General features: G+C 30.0%; 2 protein-coding genes across 2 annotated transcripts in view; one reads left to right on the top strand and one right to left on the bottom strand.

Moving 5' to 3' along the window:
- LOC105433512 (uncharacterized) overlaps nucleotides 1-19,741 on the top strand; it is a 209,225-nt gene that overhangs the window by 110,901 nt on the left and 78,583 nt on the right. The window lies entirely within an intron of this gene.
- On the bottom strand, nucleotides 1,653-17,743 carry Tat (Tyrosine aminotransferase). Its single transcript, XM_011634694.2, has 11 exons — nucleotides 16,748-17,743; nucleotides 11,683-11,787; nucleotides 11,239-11,306; nucleotides 10,142-10,300; nucleotides 7,221-7,412; nucleotides 6,562-6,644; nucleotides 4,739-4,808; nucleotides 3,102-3,230; nucleotides 2,939-3,022; nucleotides 2,603-2,701; nucleotides 1,653-2,062 (listed from the first exon to the last, which is right to left on the bottom strand). The coding sequence occupies exons 1-11, from the start codon at nucleotides 16,887-16,889 to the stop codon at nucleotides 1,904-1,906; spliced, it is 1,290 nt and encodes a 429-aa protein (XP_011632996.2). The 5' UTR covers nucleotides 16,890-17,743; the 3' UTR covers nucleotides 1,653-1,903.

Here is a 19,741-nt window from a genome sequence, read left to right as displayed (position 1 = left end):
GCGCGGTCAGTCCATTATCATTCACTCACCGGCCTTCGTACGAACGGTTGGCGGTACTACGTCGCTCCACGTATTTTCACGTTTCTTTCCGAAACGCAATCGCGGCGAATGCTAGCTAATACCAAAGGTATTGCTGTATTTGCACAGTAAACGACTATTAGCCCGTATGATAAACGATCGTATTTTTTTTATGAAGATATATACTTTGCGCGCTTGCTTTCTCGAGATGGAAATGATAAAGAATCGTTGTTATTAAATAATAAACAATCACTTGTCGGCTGCTTATTAAAATGTGATTTAACGAATAGAATGTTCGGAATTTGTTTTACGTATTGAATATTTGTCGCCGCGACGCATTGATTCGCACGTTCGTTTTTTTGAATCGCTTTTGCAAATTATAATCCCACTAAGATTGAGGGATTTCCGAAGGATTTAATAATTCCAAAGACAGGGAAGTCGGCAATATTCATTGCATTTCTATTAACACGGTATAACTACGAATTGTTTAATCATTTTTATATGGCAAATGCGTTTCACACATTATTGTCGGTTTTTAATTGACGAACTGACAAACCGTCAGCTTTATTATCGCTGATTTCAGTGAATAAACCGGTTCGTCGCTTTTACTTTAGGAGTGCAAATAATCGGATTAAGAGATTTTTTTAAAGTCCATTTGATATTTTAATTCAAGCCGATTCATACCTCCGATATATTCATCTGACAAAACTGGATATGCTTTGATGAATTTTATCAATAGGAGTGTCATAAAATATTATGCGAATGACTTATGTCGACGATTAATTCGTGCGCGATTACAATTATTCGCAAGTGTTCTTTGTGAGTGAATGAAGATGAATCCCAGCAATCCTGACATCCTGAGAGGACGAGGAGGTCTAGGAAAGGCATCAGGCACCAGCGGAGCAACCTTGTGGTGAGTATAATTTCTCTTTGCATTAAATTCATTCTGTTTCATCGAATTGTTTTGTTTTGGTAATTGAAAAATAATAATTAAAGTAACAAAGTTTGATGAAAGTTTATTTTTTAAAAGATGTACAATTCCTAATAAATATCTAGTTGAAAAACCAAGAATTTGGCCCATAGAAATTAACTTTTAAAACATCATTTTCGAGCGCTGCTTTAATTTGCATTTTTTGTTTGTGTGTTATACAGAATCATCGTAGTGTAAATTGCTGATTAACTCCGCTGTTGTGCATCGACTCGGTGAGTGAAATTTTTTTTTATATTAAGTTAAATTTAAATAAAGTTTATGTTAGATGTATGCTTATTTATTAACAGCCACATAAGTGAACAGTTGCGATCAATACGGTATTATTTTTCTGTTAGAACGTTTTGGTTTAAATAAAGAATACTTTATTATTAATAAAATATTATCTGATAGTTATGAAACATTCTGTATTATCAGAATACACTTAGTTGGAAATAACAACGGTACTTACAAGTAAACAAGAAGCGAATAGCTCGATGTTAATGTAATTCGACATAATATATATCTTCGATTTTGCGATAATGTATATTCTGCGATAATGTATATTTGAAGTTCCAATTTTTTTCCAATTACGACAATATAGCTGCCATATATATCTATGTTAAAATAAAGTACAATAATTTCACATAATAATATGTACATAATATATAATATGAAATATTTATTACATAATTATACATACATTTATAAGAAAGTACACATCGGTAAAGATAATAGATACATATATAAAACCATACTTATATTTAAAAACGTAAGAAATAAAGATGTACATATGCACAGAAGCAAAAACCAAGGCTGAAGAATTCTTTTTGCACAGAATTCGGAGATTCGGTTCGAGAAAAATAATCAGCGGGTTAATGCAAATATTCTATTCTTTGACATATTTTTGTTTGTTTATTAATATGGAATCTCGTTGACGAAACTATTCCTCCTCGAGATCTCTGCCGTTTTATAATGATGTCTCTCGCAGAACTCTTGAATTCTTTGACAAGCTTCTTCGAGCATGTTACTTGGCACGGTAATTACCAGTCTCATGTAAGAATGATAATCGAAACACTGGGGAACAGATGTAAAATATTAATAAAACTATTCAGCTGTTCTTTAGACTTTAATGTAATATAATATTAAAATTTTTTTCCTTTGAATAAATTATTAAAGAATAAAATAAAGGCGTGATGTGATTATAAAATTAAACGAATTATATATATTTGTAATATGAAACACATAAATCGTAAATACGTTTAATCTTTTTAAAAAATACAAAGAATTAAAATAAAAATTTATTGATATCTGTCTGTAAAATTATATGAATTGGAAAACATTACAATAAATTTTATAAGCTCTTTTACGTAATCTGTTAAATTTTGCAATTATATTAATTATTGAAAAGGATTTATATTTCGGTGTTATTCGACACGTATCCTTGTAAGCGTAATGTTGATTTTTGGCAATATCCTCAAATGATAAATATTAGCGTTAAATATCAATGCGTTAAAAAAAATTTAATTTAAAAAACCCGTATCTTTATTTACGAAATTGAGTGGTATAATTGAAGATTTAAAATAGTGGATTATTTAAAATGTCACAAACGCGAACCTGGCCGGGTAGGCAAAACACAGATTCTTCCATTAGCAGCCGCTGCACGAATTCCAGATCGGAATTAAATTCCGGAAAGCATGGCAGATCGATGTAGACCTGAAAATCGATTCAATAATTTATGGCTCGTAAATTGCAGTCGGCCCACCTTACTGATGGTATTTGCATTAACGTATAAATAGCGGTCGTGCACCGATTAATTGTACGACCTATTTATCGAACGCTCGATTAACATTTACGGCTTTAGTCCGCGAGCTACGGATTGTCAAACAATGCGCTGTGATTCTTGAAATTATGCAAAGGTGTGGCCAGGCTAATTACAGTGGGAATCATTACCATCATGTACATTGCTCCATCCGGCATTATCGGTTTCAGTCCCGAGATCTTTATTATGCAATTGTATGCCAGTTTGGAATGTGACTGATAACAAAAATTTGATATAAATATATTTAATGCTAAATTTATATATTCAATATTTTTTAAATTACGATAAACTTACATATAAAGTACGGATGACATCGTCGAAAAATCTTTGTGGCGTTTTCCGAAGTATCGCAGGCAAGGCACCTTGAATAATAGTATTGCTGCCAATTATTCGTTGGCTCAAGCAATGTAAACCTTTGCGAATCTGAAAAATTGAGACTTTGTTAAATCTTCTCTTTGTATTATATAATTAAATATCAAATATACTGTAGAAAATACTCTATTCATATTAGGGATTTATATACATTATATAAGATTATGTAATTTGGGTTAGAATTTATAATCGAATTTTATATATATATATATATATATATAGAGTAAACATTGATTAAAATTGACAAAATTAGATATGCAAGATATATTAAATTTCTTATGTATTGATATACATAACAAATTATAGATAGAATTCTATTCTAAAATCTGACATAAATTAAAAATTTTCTAAACTAGATTGCAATAATTAGAGTAAAATGATACGATTCAGTTTGGTAAACCGCAATTTGATAAAAATAAATTTATTTTACATTACATTTTTAAGAATTAAAAGGAGAAAGGTCTAATTGTGTCATGTATGTCAGACTTTTTTGCGATTCAAACAAATGCAGAAATTTTTAATAGCGAACTCGGAGCTTAGTCATGTCAAAATCATGTCAAAATGTAATATTATTTCCAAAAACTTGATAGTATTTTTGTAAAACTTCAAATATCGTGAAATATCAAATACTGTACATTGACAAACTATTTAATCGATTTGTTCAATACTCGCTCATGGAAGAATCATCAAACGGTTGTACAATCAACTTCTTCTTTCAAAACGTGACACGAAAAAAAAAAATGTACAATGGAATGCCGAGCTACAGACAAAAATGAACGGTGGACGCGCAAACAAAAATGAAAATAACTTACATTTACAAAATAATTACATTTTCACATCTTACGAGAAAAGAAAAGAATTAATTAATTATGTTTTAATCGTGTTTTAATCGTATTTTAGAAGTTATATTAGAAAATTATTAAAAATGTATTTATAAATAAAACTTTTTTTTTATTGACCATATTGAATAAATAAATATTTAATAATTTATTAAAAATAATAAAATAACTTAAAAATAATTTAAATAATTAATAAATTATAATAAATTAAAAATAATTTAAATAATTAATAAATTATAATAAATTAAAAATAAAATTTAAATAATTTATTGAAAAAATTTATAATAAAAGATTTTTCGTTATTACTCGTTACGTTTTTTACGCGATATCTAAGTAATACATGTATGAAACGTGTCAATTAAATTTTTTTACGAAGACTCTTATCTTGATTGCTTATTTAAGATCTGACTTTGCAACTGTCGCAAAGTTATCAAAAAAACACAGAGATGTATTCGATAGAGGCGCGCGACGGTTTAAAGTTAGTCCGAGGCGATGCCGCCTTTGTAACTACAAAGCAAGGAATTAAGGACACGATCAGCCGGTTGCCAAAGGGCCAAACTTTAATGGCGGAATAAAGTTTAATCAACGAAATTTAATCCAATCCGCAGTATGCGGTGCCGAACTTGCCAGGACATGCCCAGGCCTCGTTACGGAAACAATACCGCCGGAGAAGCAATTATTTTCGGGCTGTCACGTATTGTGCCACGAACGTTTACCCACCTCGGCTTCCAGCACGTTTTGACGATCGTGGATTATTATCCAACCCATACGCCAGCCTGGAACTAAAAATCTGCAAAGAAAAAAGAAATAAACAAAATGCAACCATTGTCCTCAGATATTATTTTACAAGATATTAGATCACGAGAGTGTATTTCACTTCTAAATTGAAGAGAAATGTTTTTCTCATATAAAAATAATATTAATATAAATAGTATTAATAATGTTATGATAATTAAAAATAAATGTCAGTTATAATTGCAATTTTTTATTTTAACATTTAGAGAAGACGAATTATTTGGTATTTTTTACAATTATTTAATCATCATTTAAAAATTTAAATTGATAAAATTTTTTATTATGTTTCTCGCGATTAATAGATTGAAAAATAAAACAAACCTTTTATGGACCCTGAGAAATCTATAAGCAGAAATTATCTATTGCTATATACAATGCTTAACACGTGCGGTGCGATTCATCTGGATTATCATCCGGAAAAGTCTGCCTACATAGTATTTAATATGCATTTTAATTTTTTCTACATAATTATTTTGTTTTTAAGAAGAAATTCAAATAGGAAATAGGTTAATTTAAATAAATTATATAAAATAAATAAATTATTGCAATTAACTGCATCAATTTTTATGTATTTCAATATTATAAAAAATCATTTTATTTGACATTTATTTTAATGTTTGCTTCTTCTTTTTTATCTTTCTTCTCAATTTGGGTATTCTCATTAATTGAAACATTAAATGTAATCGAAAGATTTGCTTTTAATTAGTTCGAAGGGGATTATAATACCTTACATACGTCAATAAACTTTCAGTTTAATTGGTTTAGAAAATTTCATTTTAAGATACATTTTAACAATAATTCTTTACGCAATAATTATTAAATTATCATGTTATTGCGTATCTGTCACTCATTTATTCATCGATTCTCATCTCCACTGTCTCCTTCATATTTTTTATTTCTTATTCTCATGTATTGCGTATATCACTGAATTTTGCATGAGAAACGCGATTCACTGTTGATATCAAAATACCGCGTTGTAAAGTCTGCGGCGTATAAAATACACCGTGCTACAATGAAAGACTTAACAACTGCAGGAACTCATTTACAACTGATATAGCGAGCGGTCGTAAATTAAGTTGCGTTTCAAATCTGATACCGTCGGAATAATGGAAGCATAATCGCGAAACTTCGGAATACCGTCCCTTCAGCGTTGATCGCGACGTTTTATTCACGCTCAATCAACCGCTCGTCCTATTTTCGAAAATCGAGCGAAAAATTTTACAGCGAAGCGCTTCCGTCCCTAGGATTCCTTCCGTCAACTTCACGAATCGCTAGTTCGCTTCGTACTTTTTGCGATAAGGAAGATAATAGAAGGTAACGTACTGAAAATAACTGATAACCTGACGTAGAGAGAACATTTGCCGGCGTTGGGTTTTCGAAATTATTTTAAAACGATTATCATATCGAATTTATAACGCTCGAAATGCGTAATCGTAAAGACTACTTTATCATCATTTTTCTGCACGTATTGTTACGATAAATTTGAATTTTTTTTTAATTTCAATACGTATATTTTTAGATGAATATTTAATTCCACAATAATTCTTAAATTTTAAGCTAATTTTTTTCTCCTTTGTCCTTTTAACTTTTTTAGTGACAAATTGTTTTAAGGGGTAGATTAGCTGCGTCTTGTTTAATATTTATGAAGGTTACGCGTGAAAATTGTGGAATGCTGCAGAAAATCTCGTGCCCGGATTTGCGCGTCGAGAAGCAGGAGTTTTATAATCATTTTACACGTTCCGACATACCTTTTAGTCAGTCCGCTGCACGACAAAATAGGAACTTCGGTCGATAGAGATGCTAACGAGTGGAAAGTCCGTCCTGGAAATACCTGAAAATAGCGGTGAGACGAAAAATGTATTTGCGCATAATAAGCACGTATATTTTGCTTGTACATGCAAACGTGACACAAAATAATTCAAAAACGTGACGCAGTCAAACATTTTTCAAAATAACTGCTGTGATTATATCGGATGCAACGTGTTAAGTTAAGTTATAAAACTTTGCATGTTAAATTTTTTTATAAATAATATATCTTTTTCATTAATGTAATTCTTACAACAATTATAAAATCCTATCATAAAATTCTATTATTAAAACAGTAAAATATAAAATAACACACACACATACACAACGTTAATATAAAATATTTTTTTTTATCGTTATTACACCTGAATGTCTTGTAAATGTACATTAAATGTACATGTACATTAAATGTACAGGCAAAAAATGTTTTCTTGATGATGAAAAGACATCGCAACTCTTTTGCATTTAAAACGTTGTGTATGTTCTTTCTGAATTAATTTTACATCTCTTTTTGAACGGTGCGGTGCATGCTTTATTCTGATCATAAATGAAAAGGTTTGTCATTTGACTTAGATGATAAGCGTAATATTCGGGCACGTACCATGTGCTCATAAATCTCATCGGCTATAATGGGTACGTAGTAACGAGCAGCGATATCGAGAATGTCAAGTATATGGTCACGACTGAATACGGAACCGCACGGATTCGAAGGATTGTTTATAACAATCGCCGCCGTTGATTCGTCGATTTGCGCCTCCAGGTCGTTCAGATCGATCTCCCAACCAAGCTCCGGCTAGAAACGAATGATTAATATTAATAGAATGCATTCATAAGAGGTCCTCTCGAGTCTTCATTTTCCCCCATCTTCCCCCCATTTTTCCTTACTGTACTGCGCAATATATAACAGTATACGAGATGATTCAAAAATATTTATAGAATTTTAACCAAACTTTTAACAGAAATTCTCATAAAATCCAGATAAATATTCTTTTTAACTTTTTGACAGAGTTTCAATTTGGAGATTTGTCTACGAAAATATTTAACACTGGATATTAAAATGTTATGAAAAGAAAAAAATTTGGCTGAGAAAAAATTAATAAATCTGGTTTTAAAAAACTGGTTTTAAAAAAGTTGTAATGCTTGGGCACTTACTTTATGATACAGTAAATATAATGTTCTTAACACGTTCACGTTAATTATATGTTATGGTGTTAACAAATGAATATTATGAAGAATGTTTTAAATCTGTTTTGCACATTTATAATTATAATTACACTAAGTAACTTTTTAAATTTAATTGCTTGATACGTAACATAATTTTCATAATGCCATGTATATTTTTGAAATTTTTCAACTTGTAGACATAAATTTACTGAATGGACTTGTAGCGAAATGTAATTATTTTATAATTAAAAGGTTACTTAGCACAATGTTATAATATTGAAATATTTTTTTATCTATATATTAACAATTTTCCGTAAAATTATCGCGAAGTAATTTATAATGCCAAAATTAGTTTTGAATAATACATTTTTCTTTGGATAATTTTGGAACTGAATAATTTCAAGAAATATTTTAAATAAAAATAATATAGAAAGAGATCGTAAAATACACACACACACACACACACACACACACACACACACACACAATAAAACTAAAACATTATATGGATTTTACAAAATTCTGTATTTATTAGCATTACACAGTATTTATAGATGTGTGTATGTGCAACGTGTACACATGAACAGTAGGGATTTAGAAATTTTTTTATATAGTGTAGCTAATTAAAATTATGGTATTGTGGTTGTAATTACTTTCAGAACATAAAATAATTTGTAACGATGCGCAAAGAGAAGAGCGAAACATTAAAACTTGCCGTCAAGCGATGTTGAAAAGAGAGGAGACTGCCTCATTAGCACTTCGGTTTAACGTTTGAAGATCTTTGAGCGAAAGCACTGATTCATCGTGTAAATAGCGAAGAGTGATTTAAATATGATTTCATGCCATTTAAAGTTATTATGCAATGACGGTTCTAATTGGCTCCAAGTAAGTAGATGAATATTTTATAGTAGATAAATAAAAACAAGAAATCTTTACAAAATTTAAAATTAATATAATTATATAAATTAAATCATAAAATTAATTAACAGGAATTAAATACTTTTGGCAAGTAAGAAATTATATGTTGTAAGACTATTTTTTTATTGTAATCGCAAAATGTTTTATACTACACATTGATATATATATATATATATATAAATAAATATTTTTATATTATTACACGATGCATTAATTTAATAAAACGATAAATGTTTATAACAAAATCACTTTAATTACTGTATCGATAACATTTAATTTAAGAATTTTTGTTATTTTATTTTAAATATATATATTAAAATTATATATATTAAAATATAAAAAATAATATCAGCTCGATTCTTCTACTATTATTATCATGTAAATTGAATGAAAGATTTATTTTCTATTTCGAAAGAGCGCAGTAATAATATTTTCTGGCATATCTAAAAGAATACATATAATTAATGTTGCTAAGCCAAAAAGATTTCATCCATCCCGCCCCCGTACTTACCGAATGAATGAAACATTATGCACCCTCATTGTTTTTCGTAAATGAATGCATTCACGCCCTGGGTGGTTAATAAATTTAAAGATACTAACGAAATGGTATATTTTTACATATAAAGCCGCTTACTAAGCCCCGACTATACCGCTTGAAGTGCGTTTTGTAATAACACGTAACTTAAGAAATATAGCGAACGTTATGCACGTTTCTTATTAATGACGAGGCAACACGGTAGCGCGTATATTACTACCCTCTCTTTTACAAGCGCGATTATTACAGAGTAACCACTGTGCTGCGATATCGATCAATATTTTACACGTTATCACGGGAATATGAAGCTGATGTTCATTAACGCTATTCGTTCCCTATACCGTTCACAAACTTACAGCATTAAGCAAGTAAATTATAAAGTATTAATTCCTTTAATATTTAAGAAATTAATACAAATTGCGCGCGTAACATAATACTCTGAAAACAAATTTTCCATATTTAAAAAGACATTTCAGAAATTTTCTATTTCTATGAAGAAACTTTCTCGCCATTTAAATTTAGCATGCTTTTGTTCGAAGTAGTTGTTTTATTTAAGTTTGAAATACTCATAAGAGAGTTCAGAACTTTATATAATTGCTCAAGTTTTAAACATACAATATCTATATAACAGAATTGCAAATTATATTTTTTTCATTTATTTGATATGAAATTGAAACCAGCAATGTTATCAATAAATAATATGATATGAAAATATTTGAATTCTTTCAATATTTTCAACTGTTGTAACTTTCATATTTTTAATACTTTAACATAAATAAATAATATGATTTATTTTTACAATTTTTTGTAAATCGATATTTCTTTTTATATGAAACAAGTAACGTCCATGTTAGATAAATAATGCGCAAAATCGTTGATTTCCTTTTTTTGAAAATGATACTTACGCGTAAATTATATGTTTTGACCGTAATACCGAGACCCTCCGCCAGTGTTCGATAGATGGAAAAACCGGGACGTGGAATTAGGATGTTTTGGCCTTCTCGAGCTAAAGCCGTAATACACAGGTCAAGTGCGCAAGAACATCCACTGCACAAGATTACGTCCTATAGCAAATATGGAAATATAAAATGAATTATTTCCATGTATTTTACATTTATTCGCGTGAAATGAAAATGTAAAATAAGATTTTTAAGATAAAAAATATTTTTGTTTTATATTTTATTTTATATTTTTCATATTTATCATAATTTTAACAGATTACTTGATATAATAAAAAAAACTTTCGGCGTTGTGATATTAAAATATAAAAAAAAACATATCTACACGATTAAAAAGATAAAGATTAGATAAAGATTTAATAGAGAGAGAGAGAGAGAGAGAGAGAGAGAGAGAGAGAGAGAGATTATTCGTCGTAAGAGTTTTATTACAAATAAACTGCGATATTCATGTTAGTTACTGAGCGTAATTGCACGAGGATATCGAAAGATATGATTAAATCTTCTAAAGGAAAAGTAATTTAATAATATTTTTATAGTAGACTATTAATTTCGCTATTATTATCCAACCAATTGGGTACGCCAAGTTTCACCAGAAGTAATTTAATATCTATTCAATAAATTATTCGTGAAATTAGAAACTGACCTCTATTCATTGATAGTATTAATATTGTTTTATCGGTGTATTTTTTCCTATCTCTCATTTTTACGACGTGAAAATTCGCAACATCGTTCTTGATTTTAACTATTCTCGAAATACAATCGATTACAATACAATCGTTCCTTCACGAAACTCATGTCGCCTTCTTTTATCGCGGCTAGAAGAGAAATTTACGATTGTTATCAATATTAAAATAACTTCCGCAAAATTTGGCTTCTCGTTATCCCCGTTGAATAAATGACAATCGTTGTTGAATAAATAATATACGGCTTGTATACGTGACAAGAAATCGCAGTGTACAGTATGTCAATGACTTGAAATTTGCTCGCGATACGTGTTGGTCGATCTGCCGGTGATATTCGATACAGACACGTGTTCATCATACCTTGGGATCGACTTTCACGAATTCATTCGAGCTGTATTCAGCTACGGCTTCTCGCGCTTTCAGGTAACCTGTAAAACAAATGTGAACTTTTCACATTACGGAATAAACATAATTATCGTTTAACGTTATTACTATGACGTGCAACATAAATATACATTTATTAATGATTCGATAAATTATCGTATAAGACAGGCAAACGTGTCGCATATATCAACTTAATAAACGCGATAATTATTTACGGTATTATTTAAATGATTTATCTATACTCGCTTGGAAAAATTGGTAATACAATAGGTACAATGTGATGTAATTTATATATCAACCATTTATGTCAACCATTAACAAATTTCTTTCTCGTCATTTCTGTTGCATTGTAAAATCTGCAAACAAGATTTAGAAGGCAAGTCAATATTTATAAAGACGTTAATTGCGAATTAAAATTACCTGTGCTCGGTGCATATCCATTGTATAATTGCGAAGCGACGCTCTCTTGGACAGCCTCGATCACTTCTTTCGGTGGTTTTAAATTGCCGAATGTTGTAGGATCGCCTTAAACCAACGGAATACATACACTAGAATCTCGAAAGCTTTAAAAAATTCCATAAGCATTAGTTCGTTGTTGTTTGTCTTGCAATTATGAATTCATGAACCGGTAATGCTCCGTAAATCTGGTTCTCCGCCAAACACTCGCCGTTATAATTTCGCGTAAACATCTAATTAGACGCACGCCATATCGTTATAATTGATTACTGAATTCAAACTAGGATAATTGTAGGAAAACAGTAGTTTACAGAAACGTTGTCAAATTGTAACGAAACACCCGCCACTCGACTCGCATTCTGAATATAATTGGAATTAATTAATTGTTTCCCGCAGGCTATTCCCATAGACGATCCTCGTTGCGAAATTTCTATTACGAGCCAACAGCGAAACGGCGAAATAAAATCCGAGCTTTACGAATGCCATGAGATTTATGTAATTACAACTTTGCCACTGTTAATCGAAAATGCGTTTCGACAATGTTGAAGTTAATATTTTCCGATTATATATTACATTTCTATTATAGTAAATGTCAATTAGTGTACACACACACACACACACACACACACACACACACACACACACACACACACACACACACACACACACACACACACACACACACACACACACACACACACACACACACACACACACACACACACACACACACACACACACACACACACACACACACACACACACACACACACACACACACACACACACACACACACACACACACACACACACACACACACACACATTGAAATGTTTGAATCTTGAATCGTCAGTATATTACTAATCACGCGAGTTAATGGCGTGTATGTAATTTTCAATAATTAACTTTACTAATTACTTACTTACTAGTTTTTTAACTTATTTAAGTTATTAATTAACTTAATTTTTATTAATTCAGTAATAACTTAATAAAGATATTGACTTGAAATTATATGAAAAAATATACAATGTATAAGTTCAATAGTTTTTGTAGTTGCAGGTAATAATAGAAAAGAAAATAAAATTGTTTAATCAAATTTGTTCTTTGGAAAAAATTTCAGTATTTTGAATTTTATTAATATTTTATTAATACTTTTATTATTATATTTATATGTTATTTATGCGTTATTTTATATTATAGAAATTTTAATATTAATAAAAGTTTATATATGTGTTGTTTTCACTGAATATGACTGTGCAATGAAAAGTTGTATTAACAATATTTTTAAAACAATTTTTTTGGAATTTAATATTATACTTTTAAGTAATAAGAAGAAAGATTTTAATCAAATTTCTTACTTTACCAATCTTTTAATTAATAATTCGCTGATGGCTCAAATATTTCAACTTATATAATTTAATTATATATATTTTTATATTAATTAATATTATGGAATTCATAAATCTATTTTGCAATATTTTTAGTCTGCTATCTAAATATTGAAACTTTATTTACGATATAGGAAAATGTATATAACTTTTCAAAATTTGATATAACTCATCAAAAATATTTACGATATAGAAAACATGTATATAACTTTTCAAAATTTGATATAACTCATCAAAAATTCTCTGAAATATTCTGTCTTTTTCATAAAAAAGAGTAATGCAAAATTTCAAGATATAATCACGATATTGTATCATACTTCTTTCTTTTTCATTTATAAGAACAAAAGACAGCACTGTACAAAAATTTTCACTGCCATTCGATTTTTAACATTATAATCTTCTTCGAATTATATATATATATATATATATATATATATAGAATAAAAGAAAGCTCTTGAAAATGTGCACAGCCGTTGGCACACCCGGTCGGGATTTGTATCGAAATATATTTAGATTAGCGTGCTTGTATGTCAGTTCTGTTCTATTCCACTATAAAATTTGCTGAGGACGTTTTTCCAATACATTCTGACACATCCGCATTCTACCACTCATATTCTGCAAATGTTAAGGGGACTCACACGTCACTATCACCGCCTTTGAAGTTTTCGCTGCTTTTGAAACTGTATGTCGGATTAGTTAAAACCGCATATCCCAACATGAGAGACGTTTAAAGAATTTTTTAAAAAATTAAGAAAGTTAAAAAACAAAGGATACGATTAATTTTCGCAGATAAATATCGTTCATGTTTCAGTTTTACATGTATAACTATCTACATCTTCAGAATCTTTTTCGTGTTTCGTTTATCCATCCTTAAGAATTTGTAAAAAAATAAAAATAAAAAAAATATTTTTAAACAAAACTTGTATAAGTTGGCAACTATTGGATATTTATATAACACTTTTTAAAAAACTGCTATCAATTTCTTTTGCGATATTTGACATGAAAAAGACGCAACAAAATGTATAAGACATTATGTTTTATTTCTTTTCTTAATACTCGTTATTGTATGTTTAGAATCGCTCACGTAGAAAGGTCCACAATATTTTAAATAGCGTTACTTTTTTTTCTTTAAAGACAGTGTCGTAGGAATTCGATTGGGCCAAGTATATTGCAATTGTTTTACCGCTTGGGAAACTGTTATCCGATAAACCTTTGAAAAAGTTGTTTCTTTTAGGTAGAAAGTCGGCAAACGAAATATTGTCTATCCTATGTCGCGTGTTTGCGTATCAATATTTTTCAGAACGAACTGCGCGTATTAAGTTTTTTTATTACTTTTGCAAGAAACGGAGAGAGTTCAGAAACAAAATTAATCTGTATTTTAATGAAGTTACAAAAAAATAAGAATGTAATATACAATATATATGAATACAAGTGTGAAACTTTCTTATTGAACGAATAACGGGAATTGAATTTTGAAAATTGATGAAAAATGTGTCTCGAATTTATAAGTCCGAACACTGTAACAACTAATTATTATTTCTCGTAAAACATTTCGCAGAGATCGATTCCAAGAATTTAGAAAAAGTATCATTAGTACGATTGATAGATGATCACGTACACGACACTAAAAATGAATTTGATTGCCCCAAAGACGATACATGAAAAATTACATGGATATTTCATGCGTTTTCGAAAAAAACGAATAGGTCGCATGGAACGCACAGTTTGGTATTTCCAACCCAGTTCCTACGGGACTCCAGAGTTGCTCCAAATGCGCTTTTTCATATTCTAGCATATTTCCCTCGCATGGGATATTTGACCTTCCATTTTTCACCAATCCATCAAAACTTTTTTCACATCAAGCGCCGGAGATCATGCATATTGAGGATCCAGCCGTACTCGCGAGAAACAGCGAAAGTTTGCATTTTGTATGCATTTACTCGCGTTTACCGGCAAAGCCGGCCTAGAGCCTTTGTAGGTGGCTCTTTATTTGCGTAGCGTTTTTCACAAAGTGCCATAAGTAAAACGAATAGAAGTAACCATTTTCAGTTTTATGAATTTAATTCTCTATATATTAAGTGCTGCATTTTATTATTATATCTATTTTCATGTATTATCGACAACCTCAAAGGCAAATTATCATTTTGCTTGGACGCGCACATCACGCTTTTGTAGTACAGAAAGAATATGATGTATAATATTCCCTTTTATTTAAAAAGAAAATGATTGACCGTGTTGGTCCCATTATCTTTGGCCCGCGTAAAAAAAAAAAAAATAACCGCTTGATTACACCATCGTGATAGACCATCACAATGCTTTTCTGTCTTTCATCTTTTGTCGCGTAAAAAGATGGAAATTCAGAAAATCAACGGCGAATCTCCGATATTATAATGCAAATAAAGATTCACCTCTTACCAGGAAAATTCTTAAAAGCGCGCAATATTAAAGTTGAATACAGAATATATTTCAAGAATATGTGTCTCTTTTATGTTTATGAAAGCTTGAAATTATAATCACAAAAAATTTTTTTATTTTAATATATATAAAAATAATTACGAATATATATAAAATTATATATAAAATATAATTGCGAATAATTATTTATTATTGCAATTTTTATATCTTTTTATTGCAGAGAAATTTTTTTAGTAATTTTGTTTCTCAAAATATTCTGCGGTAATACTTAAACGCAATCTCTTAAAAAGTATGATGCAACATATCTTTTAGCAATATTTCAAATAATCATGCAGTAAAACGAACATTTTTCCTATTTGCCTTCTTTGACATTTTTAAAATCTAATTTCCTTTTCTTATTCTTGCATATTTTTACAAATTTTGTTTTGCAGAATCTTTCAGAAAAAATTAAAGTCTTATTTAGGTAAGTCTTATTTAGGTATTTAAAGTATTATTTATTATAAAGGAAATATATTTAACGTTTTTTAATAAAAGTGTGAAAAACATTTTTCAGTAGAAAATAGTTTCAAAATTTTTTAAAAACAATTAAATTAGTTTTAAAAAATTATTAAAATAGTTTAAACAACGACAAAATATAATATTAAGAACATCATTATTATGTGCATTTTATTATATTATCAAAGAAACAATTTACGAATAAAATTAGTTATTTAACGATACAATTAACGATACAATAAACGAATATACAAAAGGATTTTAGTTGTAACAGCTGAAAATCCATCAGCTTTCTATCCATGAATTATAATGAAAAATAATCACTTAAAACTGTAAAACTCTGAATATAAAAAAAATATAATTTATTTTATATTATTTTAAAAATTAAATGAAAAAATTAAATTTTTCCTTAAAGACATTGTGATTTAGTTTTCTTCTTGAAAACAATGTAAAAATACATATTTTATTAATACCGTTTTATTTGATATGATGAAAATTGATATATATATATATATATATATATATATATATATATATATGATATATTTGTTATATACATATATTCAAAGGTCAGGTTGTATTTTAATGGGTCTATACTTTTTGAACTAATTAATTTAGCCTGCTTTTAAGGATGAAGAAAAATTTCTCTCACAGAGAAGAACAATTACTTTTAGCACTAAACTCACAAAATGAACTCATAAAATGATTTTTGCACACGAAATAAACTCACCAATCGATAACGCGATCATCGGTTTGCTAGGGTTGGGTTCGACGACGATGTTCTCCACGATCGACCTTATGGGATTGTGCGTTCTTCGCGCGATATCGGAGGCACAAACATTCCAATGTTCACGGAAGCTGGATACGGACATCTCGTATGAAGAAATACCTCTCGTAAGCTTCACTTGCTGATCCCTGTCGATAGGCAACTAGCGGACGCGCGCGCGCGCGTGTATTGTGTGTGTGTGTGTGTGTGTGTGTGTGTGTGTGTGTGTGTGTGTTCTCTAGGGGAATGTATGAGAAACGCTCGGCTCGCAGGTATTCATCTGGTGTTCACTATCGATACGATCGATGGTTCTCGTACAGCTGGTTCTTTGTCACTGAGCCTCGATCGAGACCGTATGCTAATAATCAAAATGCTCGATAGAGGCTCGAGGACAAACGAACCGGTCGGATTGGTCCGTTCGGCACCACACCTTCTTTCATAATTAATTAAAATGGATTCCCCGCTTACGTAGGGAACGAGCGCTCCGAACAACTTCGCCGTAGTTGTCATCCACACAGGAACAAACAGAGTGCCTCTCCGTCTCTCCGTTTCTCCGCACATGTTCTCGGTCTCTATCGCGCCGCCGAGTTTAGAATGTAGAAGCTTAACTCCACCGGCTCTATTTTGTTACGTCTCTCTAATGTTTATGCAATTATACCTTGTAACTGTTTACTCCGAGTTACAGTCGTGGAGATTATTCCAGCGCTGTTTCGGTCCGACGATTACGACTACGACGACGAAATCGCGAATGTGCGTTTGCTCGTTAATTGAGTTTAATACAGCGTTTCTCCTGTTATATCTATGCGCTCGGCAAATGTTAGGGCTGAATAAGTAAATCGAAAAAATGATGGCTATTCGCGAAAAATCGATGCTCGAAAAAGTCAACGCGTAAATTTAGAGTTGGACTTCATTCACTTCCGATATATTATTTTCTTGCAATTTTTTTTGCAAATATGTAAGCTCCTACTTCTTGTTGCAATAAGGAAAAAACAAATGAAGTAATTATCAGATCTTTTATGAATATGTCATTTTGATTTTGTTTTTGATATTGTTTTTATATATATGTGTATATATATATATATATATATATATATATATATATATATGTGTGTGTATATATATCCTTATGTGCTACAGTATGTATTATTTCTCTTTGCGATATTATTATATTTAAATTTAATGGGTGTTATGATAATTACATATATAATATTTTCGAATCAATAAAATTAACTGACGGGCAACCAAATGCTATTGGAAAATGTAAATTCAAATGAAATTGTAAATCCGTATAACAATACAAATACATATGGATTAAATAAAACTTCAAAATTATATTAAAGCGAACACGGAACATCCACTCTGATATCGACTGGCAATTTTCCATAAAGACAAACGATATTTCTTGTTAATACGTACTAACGATATTATTGTGTATTTGACAAATGTACGGAGATAATATCAGCGAAATTGATGAAATACAAGAGTTTGATAAAAAAACAAGATGATATATCTATGATGGCGGTAATAATAATATAGATGCGTGAAAGCTTAATAATTGAACAAACATTTCTTAAAAATGACATTGTAAAACTTTAATAAATTACTTTTAAAACTTTAATATACGTATAATATACAACTATTAATATATATATATATATATATATATATATATATATATAAAAGAGAACTCTTCCAGGATCTTTATCTTAAATTTTAAATACAAATTATTTATTAAAATAAAATTCTTTGCAAACTAAACTTAAAAAATTGATTAGTTTTTAATTTACAGTTTACATTCAAGATACTAAACTTTAAAATTTCAAGTATCGTTCAGAGTTGTTTTTTCGTTTTATCTGCCCTTATTAGCAAAAACGTGCATGATATCGAAAATCGAAAATTTTTTTATTAAAACAATAGAAAGCAATTTTTATTATTGTCCTATTTTTATGAAAAGATAATCGCACTCCTCTCTTGTTGTTCTTTTTGCCTAGATTCCAAAACAGATCCAATAGATCATTCAATGGAAAATTTTCCTGGTGATGCTAAATTAAAGTGGGATGGAGGCTTTTTGGCAAAGTTTTCCTCCTTTCAAAATGAATCTGAAGGAATGCTGCGATGCCGGTTTCGCGATGTTGTCAAACTTTGTCGTGACTACTGTCGAGACTGGGCCAAGATGGAATTTCACGTTTCGCAGTTCTATTTTACAAGATGCGGCACGTGTGTCGAACCAAGGCTCCTCTCATTGGAGGCTCGACTTGCTTGCTATGCTAAACACATTGATCTCAGCAGGATTCCTTTACGACGAACGTCTCGCCTAGCTGCGCTCTTTGAGATTCTCTCGTAAACTTTCTTACTGCGACATCAATCGATACTGAGATATATCGAACTTTTCTTCGAGATGAGAATCTTGAATAGGTAGTAACGTGATAGCAATGATATCGTTCAAACGTAATACAAAGATATTATCGTTTAAAATACGGAAACTGTACGCAATAAACGCGTATAAAATGTGTAACGATGTAAAATGTGTAATGATGTAAGATGTTACTTGATGTAGAAAACAGATAAGAATTTCCTTTATGAATCAGAATAAATCTTTTAATGTAGAGCTTCTATTTCTAGTCCAAAAATACAAAAGCAGATTCTTTAATTCAATTTTACCATTATGCCATTTCTATCTGTTAAGATTGAAAACGTTGATTATGCGATCAATAATATGAATTGGTATTTCTGTAATGCAATTTCACAGCACAACTAAATAAATTGTAGTTCAATGGAGCTTTGTCCTGGCTAAATTTTGTACAGCTTTGTCTTTTAAATGCTCGCCGATTATTGTTCCGATAAATAACTGTTGGTTACGATCAAACGCGAGCGATAATGTAAGCTACGTATAAAAATTAATTTATGGAAAATTTCCGCAAATTTAGAATATATAAAAGTTTAATACTTATATAATTA

Source organism: Pogonomyrmex barbatus, unplaced genomic scaffold (assembly GCF_055798465.1).
Source record: "Pogonomyrmex barbatus isolate J1 unplaced genomic scaffold, ASM5579846v1 scaffold14, whole genome shotgun sequence".
Classification (NCBI taxonomy): domain Eukaryota; kingdom Metazoa; phylum Arthropoda; class Insecta; order Hymenoptera; family Formicidae; genus Pogonomyrmex; species Pogonomyrmex barbatus.
Note: the sequence above shows the minus strand (reverse complement) of the source record. Positions and strands in the feature narration are given on the sequence as shown.

Excerpts from the sequence above, each read along its gene's own strand:
- Tat (XM_011634694.2), bottom strand. The coding sequence starts at position 16,889 with ATGTCCGTATCCAGCTTCCGTGAACATTGGAATGTTTGTGCCTCCGAT. Across the intron at positions 4,809-6,561 it reads TGCAGCGGACTGACTAAAAG|ATTTTTAGTTCCAGGCTGGC; the intron begins GTATGTCGGAAC and ends TTTTCTTTGCAG. Across the intron at positions 3,231-4,738 it reads AAAACGTGCTGGAAGCCGAG|ATTCGCAAAGGTTTACATTG; the intron begins GTGGGTAAACGT and ends TCAATTTTTCAG.